The sequence below is a fragment of the Lemur catta genome, chromosome 23, assembly GCF_020740605.2.
Source record: "Lemur catta isolate mLemCat1 chromosome 23, mLemCat1.pri, whole genome shotgun sequence".
Lineage (NCBI taxonomy): Eukaryota > Metazoa > Chordata > Mammalia > Primates > Lemuridae > Lemur > Lemur catta.
In genome coordinates, this window is record NC_059150.1 from 6,462,408 (window position 1) to 6,487,096 (window position 24,689).

The following is a 24,689-nucleotide window of genomic DNA, read 5'->3' on the forward strand; positions in this document are numbered from 1 at the left end:
GCCCTCCCATAGTATAGTACTTCATAACCTTGGATATGCACATGAGAAAAAGTGTTAATTTGGAAACCTCGTGGACCCAGTCCAGTGCTCCCTTAACTAATCAAAACCTGATGAACCCACTGCCTCTTGATTCCATGCTCTGAAGGACTGACTTTTGAGACAAGACATGCTTTTCTTTTACCAACAACAGGGACAGTCAAGTTTTTAAATAATTTATTTGGGAAGTAGGATCCCCCCAAAGTCAGGCCGGACTGGGAGCTGATGGGCAAAGATAATCAGCTGTATAAGTCAGTGTATTTGCTTTAAAGTATTACAAGAAGTACACAGAGCACACATCTGGGTTATAAAAGCCCTTTTATAAAGCCATTTTTAAACAAAACAAAAAAAAAAGTTTACAAAAGAAAAAAAGATACAGAAAAAGAATTACTTGCTTCATATGTCCCAAAAAGAGAAAAAAAATAAAGGGGACAATGCCAACATGCTCATAATACAAAATACAAGCAAAGGATACACATACTTAAAACAGAGCTCAGGAGCAGACACGCAGTCCTGGAAACCCTTCAATGAAAGCAAAGCAGGAGTTTTTTTTTTTTTTTTCTTTGTCTTTGTCTATGCAGATACATACAGAGACTGGGATATGTAAAAATTAAGTATCACAAAAGACCATCACACGATTCTACCAATGCATGTTGCATCTATAATTCACGAACATGGTCAACAAAATCATGTTCACTTCAACCCCATTTCATTTAAATTAAAGAAAAAAAAAACCTTTTAAATAAAGTGGTTACATTCAAACTTTAACTTCCTTAGTACCATGCTGCAGATTTCAGCACTGTTAAGGTATTGCAAGAATGCCCAACCCTCTGGTGTCTGATCACGTTACCTAGCAACACTGCAGGATGAAGAAAGAGATGGCCCCGTCTCAGCCTATGAACTAATACATTTAAAGCAGGTTCCTCTCTTTTACCCTTCCTGCTCAGAATATAAAAGATTAAGGAGTAAAATCAAGGAAGACTGGGGATTTTAGAGCAGGCAAAATGAAGTCTAAAAGACAAATCAAGGCAAACAATTACTGAGAACTTGGCTGTTGCTTAACCTGGCAAGTCTTAGTCTTTCTGTAAATCTTGCAGGAATTAGGTGTATAAGGTTTGCTGCAACACGTTCATGGTAAACAAACTAAGTAGAGCTCTTATTTACAAATCTTGTAACAAATACTTCTGGAGGAAAAAAGAAAAGAATTCACTAAGTTCCAGAAGACAAAGGTTTAATTGCCAGACATATACAAACACACACTCACACACACACCCACACAATATTTCAGGGGGGTTTTTATACATGTTATTTTAGGGCATAAGCTGAGTACTATACCCCCACACCCCATCGAAAAAGGAACAAAAAAAATCCCAATTTTACCCTCCCCCAATAATCTAGAAAACCCTCCCTTCACCCCGGATGTACAAAGTGTATGCACACTGTGGCATTCTACCAGCCACACAAAGCATGCTCAAACAGATGTCACCAGTTCAGTCACTCCATTGGCATGGCAACAGGCAGGTTTACGGGATTTTTCCCAATAGTGGTTATACACAGTCAGCACCACTGTGAATTTTGTGAATTAGGCTTTGAAAAAAAATTGTAACTTATGGATCTGGGATTCAAAATGAATCATGTTGTATTCAGTTTATCCAAGACAAAGGGAAAATGGGTTGAAACTGAAACTTGGTTATAGAGAGTTTGATGTCCCAATTCTTCAAATATAAACCAACTCTCCATTTTCAAGGAAACCCAACTTCATCCACAGACAAATGGATAATTTTCTAACCTTAAGAGCAACGAACTTGTTACATTTTCCCTATCCCGTCACAAGAAATGTGTAGAACGTATCTCAGTCTAAATGCCATTAAGACCAGAGGCCAGGTTTCTTCCTTTCCAAACTCCTAAGGTCAAAGTTTTTTTCTTTTCAGGGCAGCTACTGGTGAGGCAGGCAAAGAAAGAACTGTTCACACCAGCACTCATTCTTCATACAGCAACAATGGCCACAAGATCTTTTAGAAAGCTTTCCCGCTGCTCCTTGCTCCTGGTATTAAATTCTGCTCTTGCCTTTCTAACACTCTGAAAACAACTCCGAAACTGAAGTTTGGTTAACAAAAAGTACTATTCCCTTCCCCAACCAGTACTCTAAAATCCACTTGTTACTTGAATGTTCATGGATTCAAAAAAGAACCATTAAAAAAATGCGTCAAGTTCAGTCTAGCTGACCATATTCACAAGACGGTTAAAAACTTGACTGGAGTATAACCTCCAATTCCACTCTTGATTTGTTATCTGTAAGAAAATGCTATTTGAACCAGTACCAAGAACTGAAGTATTAAATTGAGTATTAAACTGGGGCAAACCAGTTAATTGTGGAAAAAACCAACATCTAAGCTTCTTCAAGGGAAATCAACTATTATTCCTCAAGATTAAAAGATTTCCACTCACTACCTCCCTAAAGGAGAAAATACTCTTAACTTTCCTTTATGGAATCAATACAGAGTGGAGCTAGGAAGTAGGGGAGATGTTTTAGAAAGCAGGACAAATCTACCTGCCATTACTGAAATGAAAACGTATCCTTTGGGCCCACTCCATCGACTCTGATCTGAGGTGGAGGACTAACAGCAGCAGCAAGTTACAGACAGATTGAGAAGGATGTCAACTATGTCTAGCTGGGGAGGGGGAGTCTGGAAAAAAAGAATCTTAAGAACTAGGATGTAGTGTCAGTCAGCATAGCTGCCGAAATCTATGTTGTAGAGGTAAACCTAGCAGAGCTAACGAAGAGAATTCAAATAACACAAACAAGCACCTTCAAAGTTAACATCCCACTTCCTGAGCACTGCAAAATAAGACAGTGAATGCTATTGCCATTTCACCATAGGCACACTAGAAAAAAAGAGGAAGTTTAGTCAAAGGCGGTGCCAATGGCCAGTCCCTATTGGCTTACAGCTCCTAATGTTGTCCTGACATCTCTATCAAGCCTGACTATTGAGCACCTGTTTCCAGTTGAGTCACCACAACCATTCTCCTATTTGCATGCATGATTTGAGGGGAAGAGAAGAGTGTTTCAAACCATCAATAAAAAGTGGAGAAAATAAAGGTTATTCAGAGCCTGTCTCACTCGGGGAACAAAGATCCTCCTGTCCAGTCTATTAGAAATACAGAATACATTTTTCAACCTAATGAATTAATTTTAAAAGAGACCCTAAACAAGAAGCTCAATTAAATGCACACAAGTAATCTACAAGACATGATTATCTCTAAAAGATGTGCATATATCACAGAGATGTTAGTGCAGATTATATTAAAGAGACTGTTACACAAAAAAAATTTGAAGCTGAAGTTTTAAAAGAGCCTCCTCCCGCCCCAATCTTCATGAAACATAACCTAAGAAAAGCCCAAATGTTACTAGGAATGTAAGACAAAATTATAAACTCCTAAAAAATAGAAGTGCATGGTGGAAACACTGATAGGTCTTTTACTATATGAACATAAACCTTTTTGTTAAAAATGAATACCTGAACAAACCCACTTGAGCAAACAGATGAATCCTTAACACCCTTATTACAAAGTTTACAACTATGAATTTAATCATCACGAAAGAGAATCATCCAACTGCTACTTATGTTCAAGCCCTGTATTTTTGGCCATGTACTAAAAACTCCTTATTCATTCTTTAACACACAGTGCAACAGTGAAATGACTCTGCCACTGGGTGTTTAAAAAAATCAGAGTAAGAATGTTCCTTAAAGTGTCTTAAAAATCATAGTAAAAATAATCCTTAAATAACCTTTAGTCCTAGGAACACTTGCAAGAAAGCCATTTTGTCTAAGAAAAATATGCTGTCACTTAAGAGTAAGAAAGAAAACCACAAAGTAGGATGTTAAGGAAGCAAATCTAGATTAAAAGGCAGGAAAAAGGCAGAAGTTAAATTTCACAAATTTTTCATATTTATGAGCATATTAGGACCCTTAAACCTTGCTCCCATTAGCTCATGGTGTCAGGATGTGGAGGATCGAATCTACAGACCTATCTCCTGACTGCTTTCATAAGGCATGTAAAATGTCTGTTACCAACTGCACACGTCCCACTTGTGCAGCTGATCCTAAAAAATCCTAAAATGCAGGATTTCTCTAGTCCCCGTGTCCTGCTTTAAGCAGTATGAGCAGTAAAACAGAGGACTGGGACAGACTAAAAACACAAGAGTAAACTGATTAGTATGGGAGCAGCATTTAACATACTCCCAATCAAGGGCAGGATGGGAAGTGAAGAACAGAGCCAGGAAAATAGTGTCCTACAGTAGAGTTCGTAGGCACCAGGGCTAGGGTGTGCAGTGGCGTCCTATGTAGCAGCAGCAAGTGGACAGACGTACTTCCTACCATGTTTCTGTGAAGAAATGGGAAGATCAGGATACAGAAAGGAAAATGTTCCATCCCCAAATAAAAGCAGAGCATGGTTCATGGAATCTGGACGCACATTTATAGCATAAAAGAATTTCAGTTCTTTGTTATCATAAAGGAAAAATCTCAACTCTTTGTGATTGAGTTTCACATTAACTGGAACTTTATTTGCTTAAACCCTAAACATTGTCAGTTTGAGAAGGAATCCACTGTGATGTGTAGATTGATCTTGCCAATTAAATTCTAGGATGGTTTTATTTTGGGGGGGAATCCTTGGTAAAATTTTATCCAAAAAAAAAAACAAAAACCAGGATACATATATATTTTTAAAACATGAACCATTAGAGAAAGAAATACGAAATCAAGAGTGATTTCAGTTTTGGCAGCCCACTGCTCTTTCTTTTTTTAAGCTCCTTAAAGACTGTGGCAGGATGAAAGGATCACTGGCTCCGAGTCTCTTTGAGATAACAAGTGATGAGATAAAAAAAAGAAAACTCACCCTCAAACAAGGTCAGGTAACCCCATTCCCCACCCTCCCCTCAAGGTAAAAAATATGAGTACTTTTAGTAACAATTCAGAATTCTTTTATCTCCTACCTGCCTCAGCAGTGGAAGTTTAATTCATGACTTTTCTTAGACATTTATAATTGTGTATATAGACATATAAATTCATATTAGATGACAATTGATTTTTAAAAAGTCCAGGTAGAGAAAGAAGCAATCATCTTCAGCTAAAACCTTTCTACGTTTTTGGATTACTATTCAACTTGCTATCATTTAGCAAAAAGCAGTTTCCATAGTGTTCATCTCAAATCTTATTGCTTTACAATTGTGGTACACCTTCCATTAAGAATAAAAAGATGAAGCGGTCAATCCAGTGATTAATTTGACATGGCTTTCATCGGGAAAGGGGTGGTGGTGGCAAAGAGACCAATAGACAAAAGGGCAACTTAAACACTTAAACATACAATGGTTTTCTTTAAAAAAAAAAAAAAAAAGAGAGAGAGAGAGAAAGCGAGCGAGAGGAAAAATGTTACTTTTAACAAATGGAAAAAAGCACTGAAAGCCCATGAGTCAAGCCATAGCCAAAACCATGTTCTATCTTAAGTAGGTTCTTTTTTTTCCTCCCTCTTTTTTCTTTTTTTTTTTTTCCTTTTTTTTAATAAAATCTCTCCCCAAACCATCATCACTTTTAATCCTCCCCAGACTGGGCGTCATCTTCAGACCCTTCATCCCCAGACTTCTCGGGAGGGGGGCTTGCAGATGTTTTCTTTTCTGGAGGGCTTTCTGGTTCCTCGTCATCTTCTTTGGGAGAAGGAGTCTTTTCCTTTGATGCCTTTGAAGCTGTGGGGCGACCCACTTTCCCTTTGCCTTTCACTGGACTCGGTGTCACTGAAAGTAGAAAAATAACAATTTGGGGAAAGAAAGAGAAAAAAAATGTCTTTAAGAAAAATCAGCTGCAAAACAAAACATCCAGACTTATTAAAATCCAAAGTGGGCACTAGGGTACACATTTATTCCTAGATAAATCTATCTGAATTTCCAAACTGGTCATGATAAATTACTGCAATATGCTGCAGTAGTTTCCAATCAGTTTTTACCAACACTCTAATGTTATGTTAGCAGTAATGCTGATAATGAAGAAACAAGATGTTATAGAAAATGCACATTATTTTTAATGGTTTGTGAATCTAAAAGTTGTTTATGATAACAGTTGTTTATCTTTAAAAGGAGGTCAAAAAGAGGGAAGCATAAGACTAATCTGAGTAGAAACTGAAGCCAAAAAATATTTGATATTTCCATCATTCCCAATAGTAAGAAATAATGAACAAAAGTTTAAAAAATCACTAGTTCTATTTGCCAGAATAAAATCACTTTTACAAGAAGCAAACTGATTTCTGATTTAATTAACAAACTAGCTCCAACTAGAATATCTGGCAGAACCCATTAGAAACCAGAGAAAATGAATTCACGTCATCAAGCTGGTTTTATTCTGATAGCACAGAGGATGGGGTAAAGATCAGAACATAGAATTTAAATACATTACTGTAGGTTTGTGCATTTTCATGGTTTGAAGTCTTTGCTAGCTGCTGGGACTGTGATACCAGCTGGGGTAGGGGGTAAGGCAGTAACTGCTATGTTGATACGGTGTTACTATCAGTGTGCCTGAAACAAAAAGGTCATTCCCAAATCTTGCTTACCAATGGCAGTAGTTTAAGAACAGGGCTAAACCCACCAGACTCTTGGAGGGCTTATTAAGAAATAAGTGATACTTCCAGATGTAGAACGCAGGATCCTTTTACATTTTCTGTATTCCTGTTAAATATCAGGTCAATGCCAAGTCCTAATGAAGAATTTCTGTAGAGAAAGTATTGGTTCTCAAACATTTTAAAGCAGTATATTTAATTTCACTTCTGCAGAACTTACCTGTAGCCTTTAGCCTGGGTTTGGGCATTTTCTTTTCTTTTCTCTCAGGTTTTGACTTCTTAACCATCTTTTTGTTTTTCTTTTTTGAACTGCCATAGTCACTATCATCATCGTCTTCCATTAGGAAATCCTCATCGCTGCCGGAATCTTCTGAGAGGAGAGAAGAATTTCAATGCCCAACTTAATGTACACATCCTTCCAAGTGAACAAAAGAAGACAGTGCTAAGAATGACTGGAGGATGGGATTTGGGAGTCGAACACTCTTGGACTGTATTTGAGGCTGTACCATCAATTTGACAGGAGTTGCCACTGACCTTATTTGTAAAATAGGTTTAGCGAGCACCTCACATGAGAGCTACCTGACTGACTTGTTTGAAGATGAGGTTGAAAACAGGAAGGGACAAGACTCAATCTGATTTGTGAATCAGTACCTAATTTGTGTACCTAATAGGTACAGTGCACACTATCTGGTGATGGACACACACATAACTTTGACTCAAACTGTACAAAAGTAATTCATGTAACCAAAACATTTGTACCACCCTCATAATATTTTGAAGTAAAAAAAATTTTCAACCATGATAAAAAAAATTTGCTCAATGAAAGAATTAAAAAAAAAACACCGTCTGAATAAAAACTGAAACCATCAAATAACTTTTGGTAGTTCCATCATTCCCATGTAGTACTGGTTGAGGTCAGGGAAATGAAATGGATCTAATATTTTTGGTCCAATTATGAATAAATGAAAGAAGAAAACCGCGCAAAGCAAAAAATATATATCTAAAAGTAACTATATATGTAGTTAATATATATAATTAACTAATCTAAATAATCTGCGAAATATCTAAATCCTGTTATTAACATTTTTTGTTGGGGGAGGAGGTCTACAACCAGGCCAGTAGGCCAAAATGCAAATTTCAATCACAACATCCTATGTAACTGTTACTGTAACAAACGTTCATTCAGTGTTTGGACACAAACATCATTAAAAAAAGAGTGCAACCATTATAAATGGTGGATAGTCATGAGAATCTCTGAACTTTTAAAAATTAATGGGTTACCAACACAGCCATCTCTTCTAATAGGGAGTATCCACCTAATATAAGGGACTAGTTGAAATATTTAGCATTATAGAAAATGCCAAAATAATCATGTTCACAAACTACAATCACCACCAAATGACCAAAGCGCACGAGCCAACGTCACGTACTCTCCTGGAATGGTGCCTCATCCTCTTCTTCTTGTTCTTCCTCACTGCCCACATCTTCCATGAGCATCTCTCTCTGTTTAGAAGCTGCTTTGGATGCTGCTTGCCGTTGCTGGCGCACATTTTTATGATCTTCTTTTTCATCTTCACTGTCCTCTATAATATCAAGGTTATCATAATACAATGATTAAAGAATTTGTATTTGACAGCTGACTATAAAAAGCCAACACAGTGGCCAATATGGGATAAACCTGCAGCTTTATTTCATTCTAAAAGGGAAAATTCTATCCTTAAAAATTTCCACAAAATATATAAATGGTGAACTAAAATTCACAAAGAGTGAGCTTGAACAAGACTATGTACCCACTATTACGTATAAAAAAACTTAGGCATGTAGTTTAAACAGAAACAAAGATGAATTAAAGTGTGAACACATGCTTTCTATAACACTTCTTTAAAGTTATGTCATCGCTTTGTCTTAAAATTCTCAATTACATTCAAATCCATGTTTACTATTTTTAGGAGCTGAAGTTATTAAGCTAAGTTAGAGGGGAAAAGAGGGGAAGAATGTCTTCCAGTGATCTTTATTCTAAGATATAAAACATGTGAACCCTAAAATAATGTCAAACTACTACCCTTTACAATGAATGGGGCATGACCGATTCAATTTAGAGGGGATTGAAGGGAATCTTTCAAATACATTTAACTCAATTAGCTAAAGACCTTTGGACAAGCTTATAAAAAATTTACTTTTACATATAGTCTATTAATTAAAAAAAATTTGCCACACACAGTTGTGTTTGTGAATAAATTTTGTTAAAGAGAAGGCTGCCAGCCTACTGGATCTAGACCAAGATATATTTGCATTGGTCTCCACCTATAGACCTTTTCCTGGACTTTTGGGTTCCCTTATTCTGTTAAGGAAAACACTCTTAGTCTTATGAGCTTTGCCATGGTCAGTGTTCAAGTCATCACTTTCACTTCCACAAACCTCATCTAGAGACAAATAGAGAATAATGCTGACCTTGGTATATCCAAAACTAAACCCACCTGGTATAAGTTGTAGGTTCTAACTAGTACAGAATTACAAATGTAAGAGATTCAAATTAGGGTTTATAGAGCAAATGAATGAAAGTGTATATTTTATTATCACAAGATCACTAGATAGTGCAAAAGGTTAATATAATTTCCTTTCAACTTAGGCAGCCAGATAGCATACCTGAGTAGGAAGGAAAGCAAAACAGCTCAGGAGAGTGACTTTAGTGGAACTTTGTCTGTCCCTTACTTCTTAGCTAAACAGCAGTCTCATTCAAAGGGAGATCCAGGCAGACAGTAGTTAAGGGAATGTAGGTCAAAACTAAAGAGGCTGGAAGTAATATGGAATAAAACTCTCAATTTTTAGAAAAGTTAAATTTAAAAATAAATACCAACAAGTCAAGTCATCAGGATTGAACATTTTATTTGGTATGAAGACTCATTAATCCATAATACTTCTTCTAAATTAAAATTCTTACAAAAATCTTTCTCTAAGGCTACTGCTTCAAAAGACTATGTCCCAGCTAAAAAGAGTGGGAATAAAACTAACTTTTGTTTGCTTTTCAACCCAGAGTCAATCACTCTCCCCTTTTTATACCTTTATTTCACCAAGTATTATATTTATATATTATTCTATTTAGTTTGATGTCTTTTATTTGTTCATGTAAATAGTTTTCAATCTTGACTATGCATGAGAAAAATTTGTAGATAATTTAAAAAAACAAAACTCCAATGTCCAACCTAGGTCAACTGAATCAGAAATCTGGAGGTGGGACTCAGAATACACATTTTATTTATTTACTTTTTTTTCTATATCCTAAGTCACCACGCAAAGACTATGCATTTTAAAAAAGCTTCTTAGGTGACTGTTATAAGCCACCAAGGATTGAGAATCATTATTAGCTCTCGGAAGATGGAGACATCTTTGTAATCCCAGATCTACAACAGTGCCCTGGCATATAAAATTGCTTGTTAAAACATCTAATGAATAAATACATGAATAGAATTGTATCTATTATATTAAAAACAGTTTACTACCTGCTGAGTGAGAATCATCCTTCTTGGTCTTCACATCTTTTTCTTCTGAGTCCTCACTACAAGGGGAAGGGGAAAAAGTAAATGCTTAGAAGTCTTGGATCAAAATCTAAGTGAACACAGATCTCTGATTTCTGACTTGAGAAGAAATGGAAGATACCTCCTTTATATATAAAATGTTTAAACAGATGCCAAGGAGTAAAATTGCTTCCATTATTTCCTCACTTTACAGGGATGCGATGAATAAGCACAATTTTATCTACTTTGGAATACAAGGCCTCCAAAGACCCAAAGGAAAAGGAGAAGCTATCACAACACAGGCTGAAAATTTCTCACATTTAATAAGAAAAACATCCTCTATGGACAGAGGTAGAATATAAAAATTATAAAAATAAATTATATTAATGTGTTAATGGTGACAAATTAGGCAAATAAATATCTCTAGACATAGATGCAAAACACACCTAAAATATCTAAAAATTAAAGGGAATTAGAGTTCAGTTACATAACTTGCAATATGCCTTAAAATTTATTTAAAACAAAATGAAAATAAATCAATAATTATCTCTTCACAGTTTTTGTTTCCACTATTTCTTTGCATCAGAAACATCAACAGATAGGCCTGCCTTGCACCATGGAGAAAATAAAAGTGAGCTCGAGATCACTCTGCTAAGTAAGAAGAAGCTTCAAAGTCCAATAGATAGGGTTTAAACCAATTTTTAAAGTTGTATACAAACACACATTATGTCTTCACAAGTCTTAACTCAGAAAGCTGGCTTCTAGTGTCTTTCTTTGTCATTAATTAGTTGTAAGACCTTAGGCAAATCACTTGGTACTCTTCAGTGCTAAAATTTTATGATTCCATGAGAAATTCTGATGGACATAATGAACAAAAAAGAAACACTTGCACATAAAAAAATGCCTTCACAGCTTTCCTTTCTCAAACAGCAGGTCTTGTAAATCTGCGGTCCCCAGCCCCCCAGGCCGCTGACCATGTCAGGGACTGGGCTGCAGAGCCACCCCACTTCCCCCTTGGTGGGTGGGCCAAGCTTCTCATAGTTCCCATCACTGCCTGAGCTCCGCCTCCCCGGCTCCCCTGGAAAAACTGTCTTCCATGAAACTGGTCCCTGGTGCCATAAAGGTTAGGGACTGCTATATATCACTTTTGGTATTCCCCATAACCTAGATCACACTTGAATGATAAACTACTGAACCCAAGATTCCTAAGCAAAGAAATAACCAAGTATCATTTCTTTACTAAGCAATCTGAGTACAAGAAATTTTATAATTTTGACACCTGAGACTAGTCTATATAAATGATTTTATAAAAAATAAGCATTGAATTCACAATTCCATCACAATGATGAAGAATTGTATTATTTTCTCTAGTTCTTTTTATTGAGTTCATAGAGACTATTAATCTTTGAGCACCATTACAGCAAAGTCAAGTGAAAGCTGAACTTTTAAGTAGAGACCAAAAAGAATCAACATAGCACTGGTCTGAGAGAATAAACATACAAGTCATCTAATACAAATGGCAACAAAAACTCAATCATTCCTGACACTTTTAATAATAAAATCAAATGATTACAACAAAAAAAATTTGGGCTAAATATAATTACATTGATGAGACATAATAGCAGTCCATGAAGCAGCTGATTCCTAGGAGAAACATAATAACAGAATATAATGAACAGTAGTTCTGTATTGGAGCTGCTATATAAAACTGTTTTAGGGATATACTATGAAACTCTGGAAGACTTGTTCCCCAACAGCATAATTTTGTATTATTTCTCCTCAAAAGCATGTTTCTAAAATTCTCCAGCAAAGGAAATAGTAGAGGTTAGCAAATAAGCAAACAAAATATATAAGGTAAATGCATGTATTTTATAGTGATTTTCATGCTCCAAAGTTCTTAGAAGAACCAGGGAGAAGTATCATTTCATTTCTTGAACTGCTCATTCATTCATAATAGTATTATTTGGAAATGGTATGGCCTTATGTTTAAAAAATGGACTTTGGGAGTTGGGCACAGTGGTGCACAACTGTAATCCCAGCTACTTGGGAGGCCAAGGTAGGATTGCTTGAGCCCAGGAATTCAAGACCAGCCTGGGCAACATAGCGAGAACTTGTCTCAAAATAAAATAAAATCAAATAAAAAAATGGACTTTGGAATCCAACAGACATGGTTTCAAAATCTGTTTGTCCATTTGCTGAGTAACCTTGGTTAAATCACTGAACTCCTCTAAGTTAGTATTATTTATCCTAATAGATGAGTTGTGAGAATTAAATGATATTCTATGTAAAGCACATAATAGAGACTGGCACATAATATTCATAAATGGTAGCCATCATCATCATCATCATCATCAAGGAGGTCTTAAAGTTATCCAACACTGAGTGTGAGGGTGTATGTGTATACCTTTAAAAATCTTATGAGGCAAAATTATAGTTAAAATTATTACTCACATGAACTCATTTGTAAAACTAAGGAAAAAGAAACTGCCCAATATGATTAAATTATTTAAACAAAGGAAAATTGATTATGATACAGTAAAACTCAGCAGGCTATACAACTTAAGATTCTATAAGCTTTGCTTGTAATTCTGCCAATGATAAGTGACTGAATGGGATACATCACTTATTTTTTGTTATCACTATAATGAAAGTATCAATACTAACCTTAGGTAACAAATTAATACTTAAGCACAGCCTGAAATAATATGAAATAGGCAAAACATTAAGTGGACCATAACTATTTTCCAAAAGTATATAAAGATTCTGCCAATTTAGAGATCAGAGACTGTCCTCATCTCAGAGTGGTGACAGCGTAAGCAGGAGCAGAAAGACGATGCCTCTCACCTATCTTCCTGTGAATTCTTTCCAGATCGCCTCTTATTTTTAGCTTCTCGGGGAGATGATCGAATTTTCTTAGCAGGAGGGCCCGAATCTCTTCCATAATCTTCATCTAAACAGAGCATTTTTCAAATTCCATTAACTATATTATGATTTTTACATGTTAAAATCACCACTGTATTTACTGACATAATTATCTCTCATGCTGTTTAAATGGTAAGAGGGACAGGATTTCCCAACTAGTTTCTTTCATTTTTTAAAATAAAATTCTTTTCCATCCCAGCCCCACCAACTTAACTCTATTTTTGCATATTACCCTCTAGTCTTCATATATATATATATTTCGTATATCTATAGCTAAATATCTCTTACCATTTTATATATTACCCTCTTGATTGATAAAAGATTTTTCATGTTTTAACATCTCCATATTTATTTAAAAATTATTATAGTCATATAAGTATATTACAAGCTTTTTAGAAGGTAAAGAAACTACAATTCTACATAATTACTATTATCAAGCAAATTACTTTTAAACTAAAGTATTAAATATAGCATGTTCTGGCACTTGAAGAAATATTTCCAGTTTCAAAAACTCTATAAAACTAAAGAAAATGACCCTTCCTTAAAAGGCAATTACTTCCAAAACTGTTTACTGCACTACACATACATGATGGGGAGAAGCTGGAAGTAGTCTGGAGCTTCAGCAATTTATTAAATGGTTGGATATGTTATAAATTCCATTACGGAATATTATACAATCATTAATAGGAATTTTTCACATAACTTTTAATAACACAAAAGAGATACTCTGAAGTAGGGGTGGTATGGGAACAGAATCCAAAACTATAGTAAGACTTCAGCTATATTTTTAAAAGGAAAAAAAGATAAATGACTAACAAAAAGGTAAAAATAGCTATTTGCTGGCTAAGAGAGGCTGAGTGTTATCTCTGCCTCAGTTTCCTTAACTATAAAATGGAAATAATAATAGTACATACCAAATTAAAAGGTTCTAAGGAATAAATTATTGAATACAAACAAATGTTGGTATGTAGCAAGCATTTAATAAATGTTATTATTACCCCTGGGAGGCAAGATTACATATTACTTTTTTTTACTCTTCTTTATATCTTTCTGCATTTTATTAAGTTTTCCCAAAGGGCACATATTATCTTTATAAAGTAAAGTTAGATTAAAAAGAAAAAAAGAATAGTAAATGCATCTGGAAAATAATGAGATTAGGAGACAACTCTAAAGAAACCTTTTGTGGCTAAGATTTAAGGTACACCACTCATGCTATGATGATTAGTTCATGAATCAAAGCTGTTTCACAAAATGGACACTTAGTTGCTTTATTATGCAAAAACCTTAAATACTCCCTAATGCAAGGTACAAGTTTTATTGTGCTAACAGCAGGAGATATTATAAGTAATAAACACTATATCAGAATTATTGAACATTTAAACTTTGGACTCCAAAACCAGGTAAGAAAAAAATTATTTAAGTGTTTATTACCAATGATTTACTATGGAAAAGTTAAAAATCCATGTAAGTTCAACTTTGGTTGACACCGATCATGAAATAATTTGGATAAATATTCTAAAAGTAAAAAATACATAATAAGCTGGCAAACCTCCACTGGTCAGTCCAACTTACAATTTGTTGAAATAACAAAACTTACCTGCATCATCAGATTCTTGAAACTGTGAATAATCAACAACCTTCCTATTTCTGTAGAAAGAAGAGACTCTAATTAAGATCATAAAAATGTAGGACTTTTCTAAGACATCAGAACACACATTTCTATTTCATAAACAGAACTGTACTAGCTCTTTGAAAATTATTTAACAGTCTCCACTTCTGCCAAAATAATTCACATTTTGTTACAAGAAAGTACAGTTTAAACCAAAAGTATTTCAAACTACAATTCTCATATTGCTCATCTCAGTGATAGCTCAAATACCATTCTTCCCTACAAAACAATCTCCCACCTCTCAAAATATACATACACAGAACAACAAAATGGGCCAAATCACCATGTACCTACATATTCATTATACAGAAATGCCACATTTATAAGCCAAAACTGTAAATGTTATTTTATTTTTACTGATATACACTTCATAAATGAGGTTATTAAAAGCTTGGTTCAAGGCAAAAGCAATTTTTAGATACAATAGTTACATTATAATGCACAAAAATTATGGTAACACTAAGCCTTACATATAAGGGAAAGGAAAAGAATTTGACTGGTCCAGTCAAAAGATGCTTTTTATTAAAGGGTAAATAATTTTTAAAAATATGAAAGCCTCACAAACTTCTTCATCTATTTCACTTTTTTTAAAACTTCTGTTTTTTTCTTTCTTTTTTTCAGATCTGGTTTATCACCATTTATAAAACCAGACCTAGGGAAAAAACTAGGTTTGGGGACACAAGCATGGTCTTAATATAGTGAATGTTTAGCCTGTCCTGACTATTATAAAATCAGACCAAGGAGAATATTCACAGTATCTTGACTCTAAATGATTTTAAGTACTTCCCACCAAGTTAGGCATCTTTAAACATCTCAGACTAATCTTAATTTCTAGTTTCCTATTTTGTTCCTATTAAATTTCTAAAAATTTAATATTCCTCTTCTAGAAAGAGATATATAAGCTTCCATGTTAGTACCCAAACAGCCTACCTTGCAAAAGAGGCTCCGATAAAAAAAAAAATGTACTGTTAACTGTAGGCCTAAATGGATACAAGTGAATTAAAAGGATTAAGGGAAATATATGTCACTAACTAAACTTAAAGCTAAGCATTAAGTTCAAAGACAGGATGGGTCAGAATGCAACCACGGATCTATCTTCCATTATAATAAGCAAAGATGATATGGGTGGGGGTGAATTTTGAAAAAAAAGGCTCTTAAGGGATTTTCTCTTCTATTTTTCTTTAGTTTACCAAAACTATAAAGTATATGCCAACTACATATAATAAGAATCTGAGTTTATATTACCAAAGATACCATAATATTAGGAAAGTTAACTTTAAAAATACGACTATTAATTCCACTTAAAAGAGGAACTTAGAGTACACAAATTTATAGAGAGTAGAAACGGTGGTTGCCAGAGGCTGGAAGAGCAGGAATGGGGAGTTGTTTAATGGATCTAGTCTTAGTTTTGCAAGATGAAGAGTTCTGGAGATCTACTGCACAACAATGTGAATGTACTTAACAGTACTGAATTGTACACCTAAAAATGGTTAAGATGGTAAATTTTATACAAAGCATATTTTATCACAATAAAAATATCTTTTCTTCCTAAAAAATGACTGTTAAAAAAAATCTAAGGCTGGGCAAGGTGGCTCATGCCTGTAATCCTAGCACTGTGGGAGGCTGAGACAGGAGGATCACTTGTGCTCAGAAGTTCAGGACCAACCTGAGCAAGAGTGAGACCCCATCTCTACAGAAAATAGAAAAAATTAGCTGGGCAGGATGGCATGCGACTATAGTACCAGCTACCCAGCTACCTGGGAGGCTGAGGAAGGAGGATTGCTTGAGCTCAGGAGTTTCAGGTTGCAGTGAGCTCTGAATTTGTAGGCATAATAATTCTAGTTTATCCCATGCTTGTGCGATGGCAATTAAAATGCTATTCTCCAATTTCTGGGTATCACATAATAATAGATATATCCTATGAGACTATATATTGGAGGACAACCAAAATCGTGAAGGGTGTATCATATGAAGAACAACTGAATACACTGAGAATATTTAACTTGCAAAAGGGAAAACATATTAGCTACTTTAGGGCTTTGAGGTGAAAGTAGTAGTAAAAGTACCTGCTTAGCTTTAGTGGCCATACAGTCTCCTTAAGCTATCACTAGAAACACTTGAGAAAGATATTACATAGTCCAGCCTGAGCAAGAGTGAGACCCCGTCTCTACTAAAAATAGAAAGAAATTATCTGGCCAACTAAAAATATATATACAAAAAATTAGCCGGGCATGGTGGAGCATGCCTGTAGTCCCAGCTACTCGGGAGGCTGAGGCAGTAGGATCGCTTAAGCCCAGGAGTCTGAGGTTGCTGTGAGCCAGGCTGATGCCACGGCACTCACTCTAGCCCGGGCAACAGAGCGAGACTCTGTCTCAAAAAAAAAAAAAAAAAAAAAAAAAAAAAAGAAAGATATTACATAGTAAAAAGGACAGAATCTTTGTTACTAGGAATCCTGGATCCTGGTTCTACAACTTCAAGCAAATCATTTAATTTCTCTGGGCCTCAGTTCCTCCTCTGGTGGAACTGATGATCTAAATTGCTTGACAAATCTAAAAGATATGGTATAAAATTAATTATTAAAGTTTAATGAAAAGGATTACTTTTTCTATTGTAAACAGTCAACTATCCTTGTGCATACTCCACATCTTATGACATCCTGCTATACCATTTGTTTTCTGCACTTGGAGGTAAAAGCCATGTCTCATAGACATATTTCTGGTACAGAGCAAGGTAAAAAGTAGGCGCTCAAATATTTTCTGAACTGTCTGTTCTTAGGGACAAATATAAGAGTTCTGTTAGAAGCTTGATTTTATATTTTAGAGGACAACATCCAGTCTCCTTAAAGCCTTTTAAGATCTTATCTTTTGCCATTTAACAACCAATCGAGGAAGTTTGTAATTCCTTCAATCCTGTGGTTTCTTACCACTTGGTTCTGCTGTTCGTCATCCTAGAATACTGTTCATATCACTCCCACTCATATCAGATACAACTTTACCTCCTTTCCACACCTTTAATCCTTTATTTATACCATATAATCTACTAAATGTCTGTCTCTCCCACTGAATGCGAGCTTCTTGTGGACAGGGGTTATCTATTCTTCATTAGAAACACCAAATTCAAGAAATACGTTTGATGAGTGAATAGTCTTGGCAACTGCAAAGGATTAGGATAGGAAAAGGCATCAGTAGAGAGGATATCTACAAGACTGGCATTTTCAGACTATCAGACATTTAATTAACTGCCTTTCATGACAAAAGGAAACTTAGTTTCCTCCTAACTAAATTACTTGTTACTTTAAACCTAAAAAATTAAAAAGGATACTATTTAGTACATTTTTTTCTCTCCTAGTTTCCAACAAAGAGAACTAACAGAAATACTATGTACTCTATTGATATTACATAAGAAATTAAATTTCAAAATTAAACTGAAAAGACCATCCCTTTCTTTGAAACAAAATATTTTAAATTTCAATGATCTAAAAACTGCCAGAATTAACAGACTTTTATTATATGTCATTTATCACAAAAACTAAAAAATGAAAGTAAAGCAAAATATGAATATAGAAGCAATTGTCTCATTAAGAGTAACTAGTCAAAATCAATAGTCATCCATAAATGCTAAACAGGGAAAAGAAAAAAATAATTTAAATATCTGTAGTAACAAGGGCCATTCATAATTCATTATAATGACATAATAATTTGGTTCTTTCTTAAACTATGTTCTACCTTCTAAGATATTTATTCAAAACAGCATACTAATTCTACCACCTGGAAATTTGCCTTGTTTAGGGCTAAAGTACATTTTTGATAAACTTGTTCCTATAAAAACTGAAAATTGAGACAATAGGATAGAAGCCCAGCACTTAAGGGTAATATTAAGTCCCAGGGAATGGGAGGTTCTATTTCTAGCTGAAAATAAACATTCTTAGTTCTCAAAATACAGCAATGTGCTGCATAAGGACATTTCAGTCAACAATGGACTGCATATATGATAGTTATAAGGTTATAATATTGTATTTTTACTGTGTCTTTCCTATGTCTAGATATACAAATATATACCATTATGTTACAATTGTATACAATATTCAATACAGTAACATGCTGTAGTTTATAGCCTAGGAGCAATAGACTATACCACACAGCCTAGGTGTACAATAGGCTAAACCATTTGGATTTGTGCAAGTACCCACTCCAATATTTCCATGACAGTTGCTTAATGATGCATTTGTCAGAACCTATCCTCGTAAAGTGACACATGATTGTACTATTACTTAAATGCCAAAGCTAAACTCTTCAGTGTAAAATGAATATCAACAACTAGAACTGGGAGGCCAATATAAGATTTCAATACAGCATAGAGGTTAAAAACGCATATTTCTGAATTAGATTAAAATCCTGACTCTGCCAGTTACTAGTTGTATGTCCTTGAGCAAGTTCCCCTCACTGAACTTCAGTTTCCTCATTTGTAAAATAAGAGTAACAATACCTATCTCTCAAGACTGTTGTAAGAATGAGTGCCAGGTACATAAACTATTCAATAAATCAATAAATAATAGCTATCATTACGTATAAGTATTAACTTGTGTCACCCAGAATACTACTGCAATTTTGAACACATAATTAACACTCCTATTTGGATAAGATGATTAAATCACACCATTAAAAAATATGTAGGTCTTATGGCAGTACTGGTTCCAGTATCATCTAGAAAGATTGTCTTAAAAGGTTTCTTGTTCATTTCACTAATATGCAATACTTTCAAAATACTTCCCTCTTTTTATATTAAGTTATTAATATTTTCCACTTTATGGCAGTTTTCAGGTTACCATTTAGACCAGAGAAAGTAGCAAGTAGTAGCTATTTAAAGCCATCAAATGAGTTATACCAATTTCCTTCATTCAAATGAACTGTAGTTCTATCTAAACAAGTTGACAAGTTTGCACTAGAAAAGGAAAAATGCAACGCAACGAGGTTAATACAAAGTATAGGAACACAAAAAACTTCAGAATTTCAACTATATGCCTGTTCGTACTTTAAAAGCAGATACAATCTCTAGTATTTAGATTCTAAATGTACCTTGGTCACAAAGAACCAACTAGTGGATAATTCCCCTAGGACTCTGAGATGGGAAGCCCCCACTTTTATATCTGTTTAAAGTACGAAAGTGAAAGGTAAAGTGGGGATCTAGACAACAAACACTATAAGATCTATTTGGCACCAAACACAGATAACTCAAAGTAGTTTAAAAGCAATAGGGTTTTATTAGTCTGCTCTTAATCATCAATTTCTTTCTACTGAAGTCTACCCAAAGAATGGTTTTTCTTTCTTATGGCAAACAAAAACAGCAATATTCCTGGTATGTGAAACCAACATTCTGAAGAGCCAACAATCACACATAGTATTTTAGAGAGGGAAATTACCACACCTCTGAAATTCTCATTTAATCCCCTTAATTTTACAGATGAGAAAACTGAGACCATACAATCCAGCTCTACTTGGTTACAAGCCCACATATCGTCAGAATATAGAAATAACAAGTAAACTCCAGGTGAGGAAAGCTGAATAATGAAGCTGTCAAATACAAACCTATATTTAATTACTGGTACCCCAAGCTTTTAACAAAATCATTTAAAAAAATGAAACCCAAAAAACTTTTAAACAGTCTACTACATTGTTTAGCCCAATTAAGGCTGCCACTTTTAACCTGATGAAATTATACTGTTCTAGTCAATGCAGGGAAGTAAAAAAAACCCATCTTGCTAGCTTCCTAGAATTTAAGAAGTTTTTCAGTAGGCACTTAAAATGCTTTTCAAATCTTGAGTTTTAAGAAAACCACAATAGCCAACATAGCTCTTTTTACTAATCACCTAGGTAGTAAACATGTCACTTCATCAGATGAGATCCTATAGAACAAAGTTTTTCAATGTATAGGCCGCAACCCTCACTGGGTCTTGAAATCAATTTATGGATATATAAATTTTATTTAATACGGGGGAAAAAAAAGCAAATAACAGAGAACATTATACCTAAATAACCATAAGTTCATGAACTTGTTTCAGGTGTTTGTGTTCTTAAGTGTGGAGCAGATTGCAATGTAATATACATATATAGATACACACACACACATTCTTTTTTTTTTTTGAGACAGAGTCTTGCTCTGTCACCCCAGGTAGAATGCAGTGGTGTCATCATAGCTCACTATAACCTCAAACTCCTGGGCTCTAGCAATCTTCCTGCCTCAGCCTCCCCAGTAGTTGGGACTACAGGCACCCATCACCACGCCAATTTTTTCTGGTTTTGGTAGAGACGGGGTCTCGCTCTGGCTCTGGCTGGTCTTGAACTCCTGAGCTCAAGCAGTCCTCCCACCTCAGCCTCCCAGAGTCCTAGGATTACAGGCATGAGCCATTGTGCCCACCTGTAAAATATATTTCTTATTGGAACCCCATCAAAAAAGTCTGAAAGCCACTGCTTTAGAATAGAAAGAGGATTTCCAAGGTAGTCTTTGGTTTTACCTTTACAAAAAATAATTGTTATTGACCTGTGTATAGTCACAAAAGAATGACATCCTTCCTATTTTAGTCTCAATTTTTAAAAATCACCTTTTCAAGCTTAAGCATTCATAAAACCCATTAAAGTCTGATGGTGGTGGTAGTAGGAGATGGGAGATAGTGGTACCAATATTATAAGTATTAGAGCTATTGGATCTTATACAATCTAAATCAATCTTTAGCTTGTATCTTGTTAACAAATATCCCTAGAAAGTTATGACTAAGAACCTCTCAAAGGCAGCCTATGCTAAGGAAACTCCAATAATAGTTCTTTACAATGACATGAAATCTGCCTCTAATGTCCACTCATTGGTTCTATCTAGGGTTCCTTTGAACATTTACTCATACTTCAAGTACCCTCTTCATGCTCTAGTTCAGGGGTCCCCATCCTACGGTGAGTTGTATAATTATTTCATTATATATTACAATGGAGTAATAATAGAAATAAAGTGCACAATAAATAAAATGTGCTTGAATCATCCTGAAACCATCTGCCCCTCCCCCGGGTAGAAAAATTGTCTTCCATGAAAACGGTGCCAAAAAGGTTGGGGAGTGCTGCTTAGTTGCTTTCCTCCATACCACCTGGGATTTAGTAAAGTCTATAAAGCTGTGCCCAGAACTAAATATAACACAGTTTTAAAAAGCTGGGGGTGGGGAGCAGATCAGTAATATGACCTTCCTCTTCCTGTTCTCCTCTATACTTCTAATGCAATCCAAGATCTCAGTTGCCTTTTGGGCTGTCCTATCCTTCAGTAGAATTCATACTGCAATTCCAACGACTAAAACTTTCTTTTCTATAACCTAAAAACTTTTGGGATCCTGACCCTGCCATTTCAACATGTTACTTATCTTTCCCAACTTTCGTATCATCTGTAAATTTAATCAGCATACCATCAATGTCCTCATCATCCATGTCATTAACAAAAAGGCCAAGAAACCCCTTTACAGCACCAGTGGAAAGTGTTCCAGGATGACATCAATCTATTAGCCCTCTCTGGGTCTAGCTACCGAGGCACAGGTCCATTACACTGCACTATTACTCTGCCTATATTTCGCCACAAGTACCTCATGTGAAGCTCTGTCAAAATCCTTGCTGAAATAAAAACCCAGTATTTTCAGATTTTGCCCTAATAAACTTTTTTAAAAAGGAAATGAGTTCGTTTAAATCAGTCATACTTAAAACTTTTTAGCAATAAACATTTTTTGTTCAAACAAAATCTTTCCAGGAACCACAAAGTAAAACAAAGCTAATTAAAAGGATAAGCATTTTAAGAGTATACATTTGTCTTATCCCATTGTAAAAAATTGTTTCATTATAGAATTTTCCAACTTGTATTCTGTCAAAATAGTTTTTCTAAGGGTTTCTTGGTCAGATCAATTGGATATCATCAGTATTATCAACTCTTTAAACATTCAGAATGAATATTAACAACATGTTAAGTTTTGAAAAGCTTTGAAAGTTCCACATTAAAGGAACTGCTGAACTTTATCTCCAAAATTATATTTTAAAATCTGAATCAAATATTTAAGACAACCCTGAAAGCCAGCATTATGAAGACTACTGATCCACACAAGTTTTTTGTGAAGCCATGACTTTTATTAATAATTACAACAGCAGTTACTTTAGATGTGCCAGTTACTTTGCCCAAATTCTCATTTAATTTTCACACAAGGAGCTAATTAACATTTTACTTTTATCTAAGTAAACTAGTTCTCAGAAAAGCTAAATAACTTTACTACAATCCATGAAGTGGTAAAGGCAATTTTCCAATCCAACTCCATCAAACCCTATAATCCACACATGCCACTGCTGATCTGGCCTCTCAAACCTTCCTTTCCTAAGTGTTTGCAAATATACTTTCCCAAAGAAGTGATGCCATTAAAGTCACTGCACATCAACTATTGGCCTCCTTTGAAAACTTGGGACACTTAGTCTCTCTACTCTTCTACCCCTCAAAGATGATTAAGAAACTTCATATGCCAGATTTTCTCAGGACATAGAAATGTTAGTTCACTGAGGCTAGAATGCTTGAACTGAATTCAGGGTAATTTCTTACAATTGCTTCACTTATCTGGACCTTCAAGTTTCTTTTGGCTAAGATATATTGTTTTGACTGTATCACTGTTACTTACACTTAAAATATAAAATTCAAAACAAAGTCACAAGATATAAGAAAGCAAAAGAAAAAAAAAACCAGGAAAATTACAAGAAAGAGCTGCTAAGTTTTTGAAATGGGAGTTTTTCATTTCTGCAGAAAAGGGAGGGGGATAAAAGTGTTCTGAATGATAAGCTGGACACATTTACTAGATATATGTCACAATCTCCTATTAAATATATATATATTGCCACAGCACTCCTTATTCTCAATACTTGTTATTTTACTCTACAACTTACTATATTCAGTTCCACCATATAGGAAAATATTTCCTCTTAAAGTCAAAGTTCAATGAGTGTAATAAGATAAAGCATTTGATAAATAAAATTGGTTAGATTTTTCCCTGTTTAAGTTTAGAGCAAAACCTAGCAACTGGGGACAGAGAAACCTCAAATGGGCAAAACTGAAGGGGTCTCAGGTATGCAATTATTGAGTTGAGTCCCAGTCTGCAAGAGAGGGTCCTGAAAATCTAAGTGGTATCTTCCAAATTGTCTAACCCAATCACCAGGGACAAACCTGGAATCTGACAAAGTTAGGTTTATTAACTAATTACACCAGAGAAGCACATCAGAGAAGTTTGGGGAAATCTCACATAAAAGAAAAAAATTATAGATTTTGGGGAAAGGTAGAACTAAGGTAAATGAAACAGTGTCTTGATAGGCTCTGCCTCTGTGTTAAAGGGGTCAACAACATCAGGTTTGGACTGCAGAGTGAACCTAGGGTCCTACTAGGAAAGAAGTTTAAGGTAGATCAGGAATTTTGTGGCTAGCAAACCCTCATCTGAAGCTCTGAAGTTGTAAATTGAAGCTAGTTCTTTGTGTCAAAATGACTTAGAGCTTCATTCTACCTGATATAATTCCAAACAGTAAAGTTTCTGACAGTCTCTGATTTTAGGGAACACCAAGTTTCTCTGTAAGAAAGTAGTAGTTGCTCAAGGGGGACAGGCATGGGGGTGGGGGTGTTATGAATCTTTATAGCTACAGCATGTCCTTGGAAGACAGGTATTATCCCAGCCCAAAAACAGCAGGGTGGACTTTTGCTTTCTCAGTAAAGCTAATTTTTAGTTTCTCAAGTAGTTCATCTTCTGGGTCATTTTATCTTGATAGAAGGATTCTACACTTCAACCAAAGGTAGCTGGAAAGGAAATCTCCCTGAAAATCACCTTGCTTAAGCAGATAACTGAACAGGTACACAATTAAAAAATAGATATGCACTAAGAAGCACCTGAAAATTGCAAT

At 35.0% G+C, this 24,689-nt stretch overlaps 1 protein-coding gene and 1 non-coding gene across 3 annotated transcripts in view; both read right to left on the reverse strand.

Moving 5' to 3' along the window:
* Positions 1-196: 196 nt before the first annotated feature.
* NUCKS1 (nuclear casein kinase and cyclin dependent kinase substrate 1) overlaps positions 197-24,689 on the reverse strand; it is a 31,547-nt gene continuing 7,054 nt past the window's right edge. The window contains exons 2-7 of one of the 2 annotated variants that reach the window (XM_045536556.1): positions 14,677-14,726; positions 13,002-13,107; positions 10,143-10,198; positions 8,073-8,225; positions 6,863-7,009; positions 197-5,827 (exon numbers count right to left, since the gene is read on the reverse strand). In XM_045536556.1, coding sequence (XP_045392512.1) covers positions 5,628-5,827; positions 6,863-7,009; positions 8,073-8,225; positions 10,143-10,198; positions 13,002-13,107; positions 14,677-14,726 — 712 coding nt within the window. In that variant the 3' untranslated portion in view covers positions 197-5,627. Of the gene's footprint in view, positions 5,828-6,862; positions 7,013-8,072; positions 8,226-10,142; positions 10,199-13,001; positions 13,108-14,676; positions 14,727-24,689 lie in introns of both variants that reach the window. The other variant, XM_045536555.1, reaches the window with a different exon arrangement.
* On the reverse strand, positions 15,375-15,503 carry LOC123627176. The gene has a single exon (XR_006731177.1). It is a non-coding gene; the product is annotated as a small nucleolar RNA SNORA72 (small nucleolar RNA).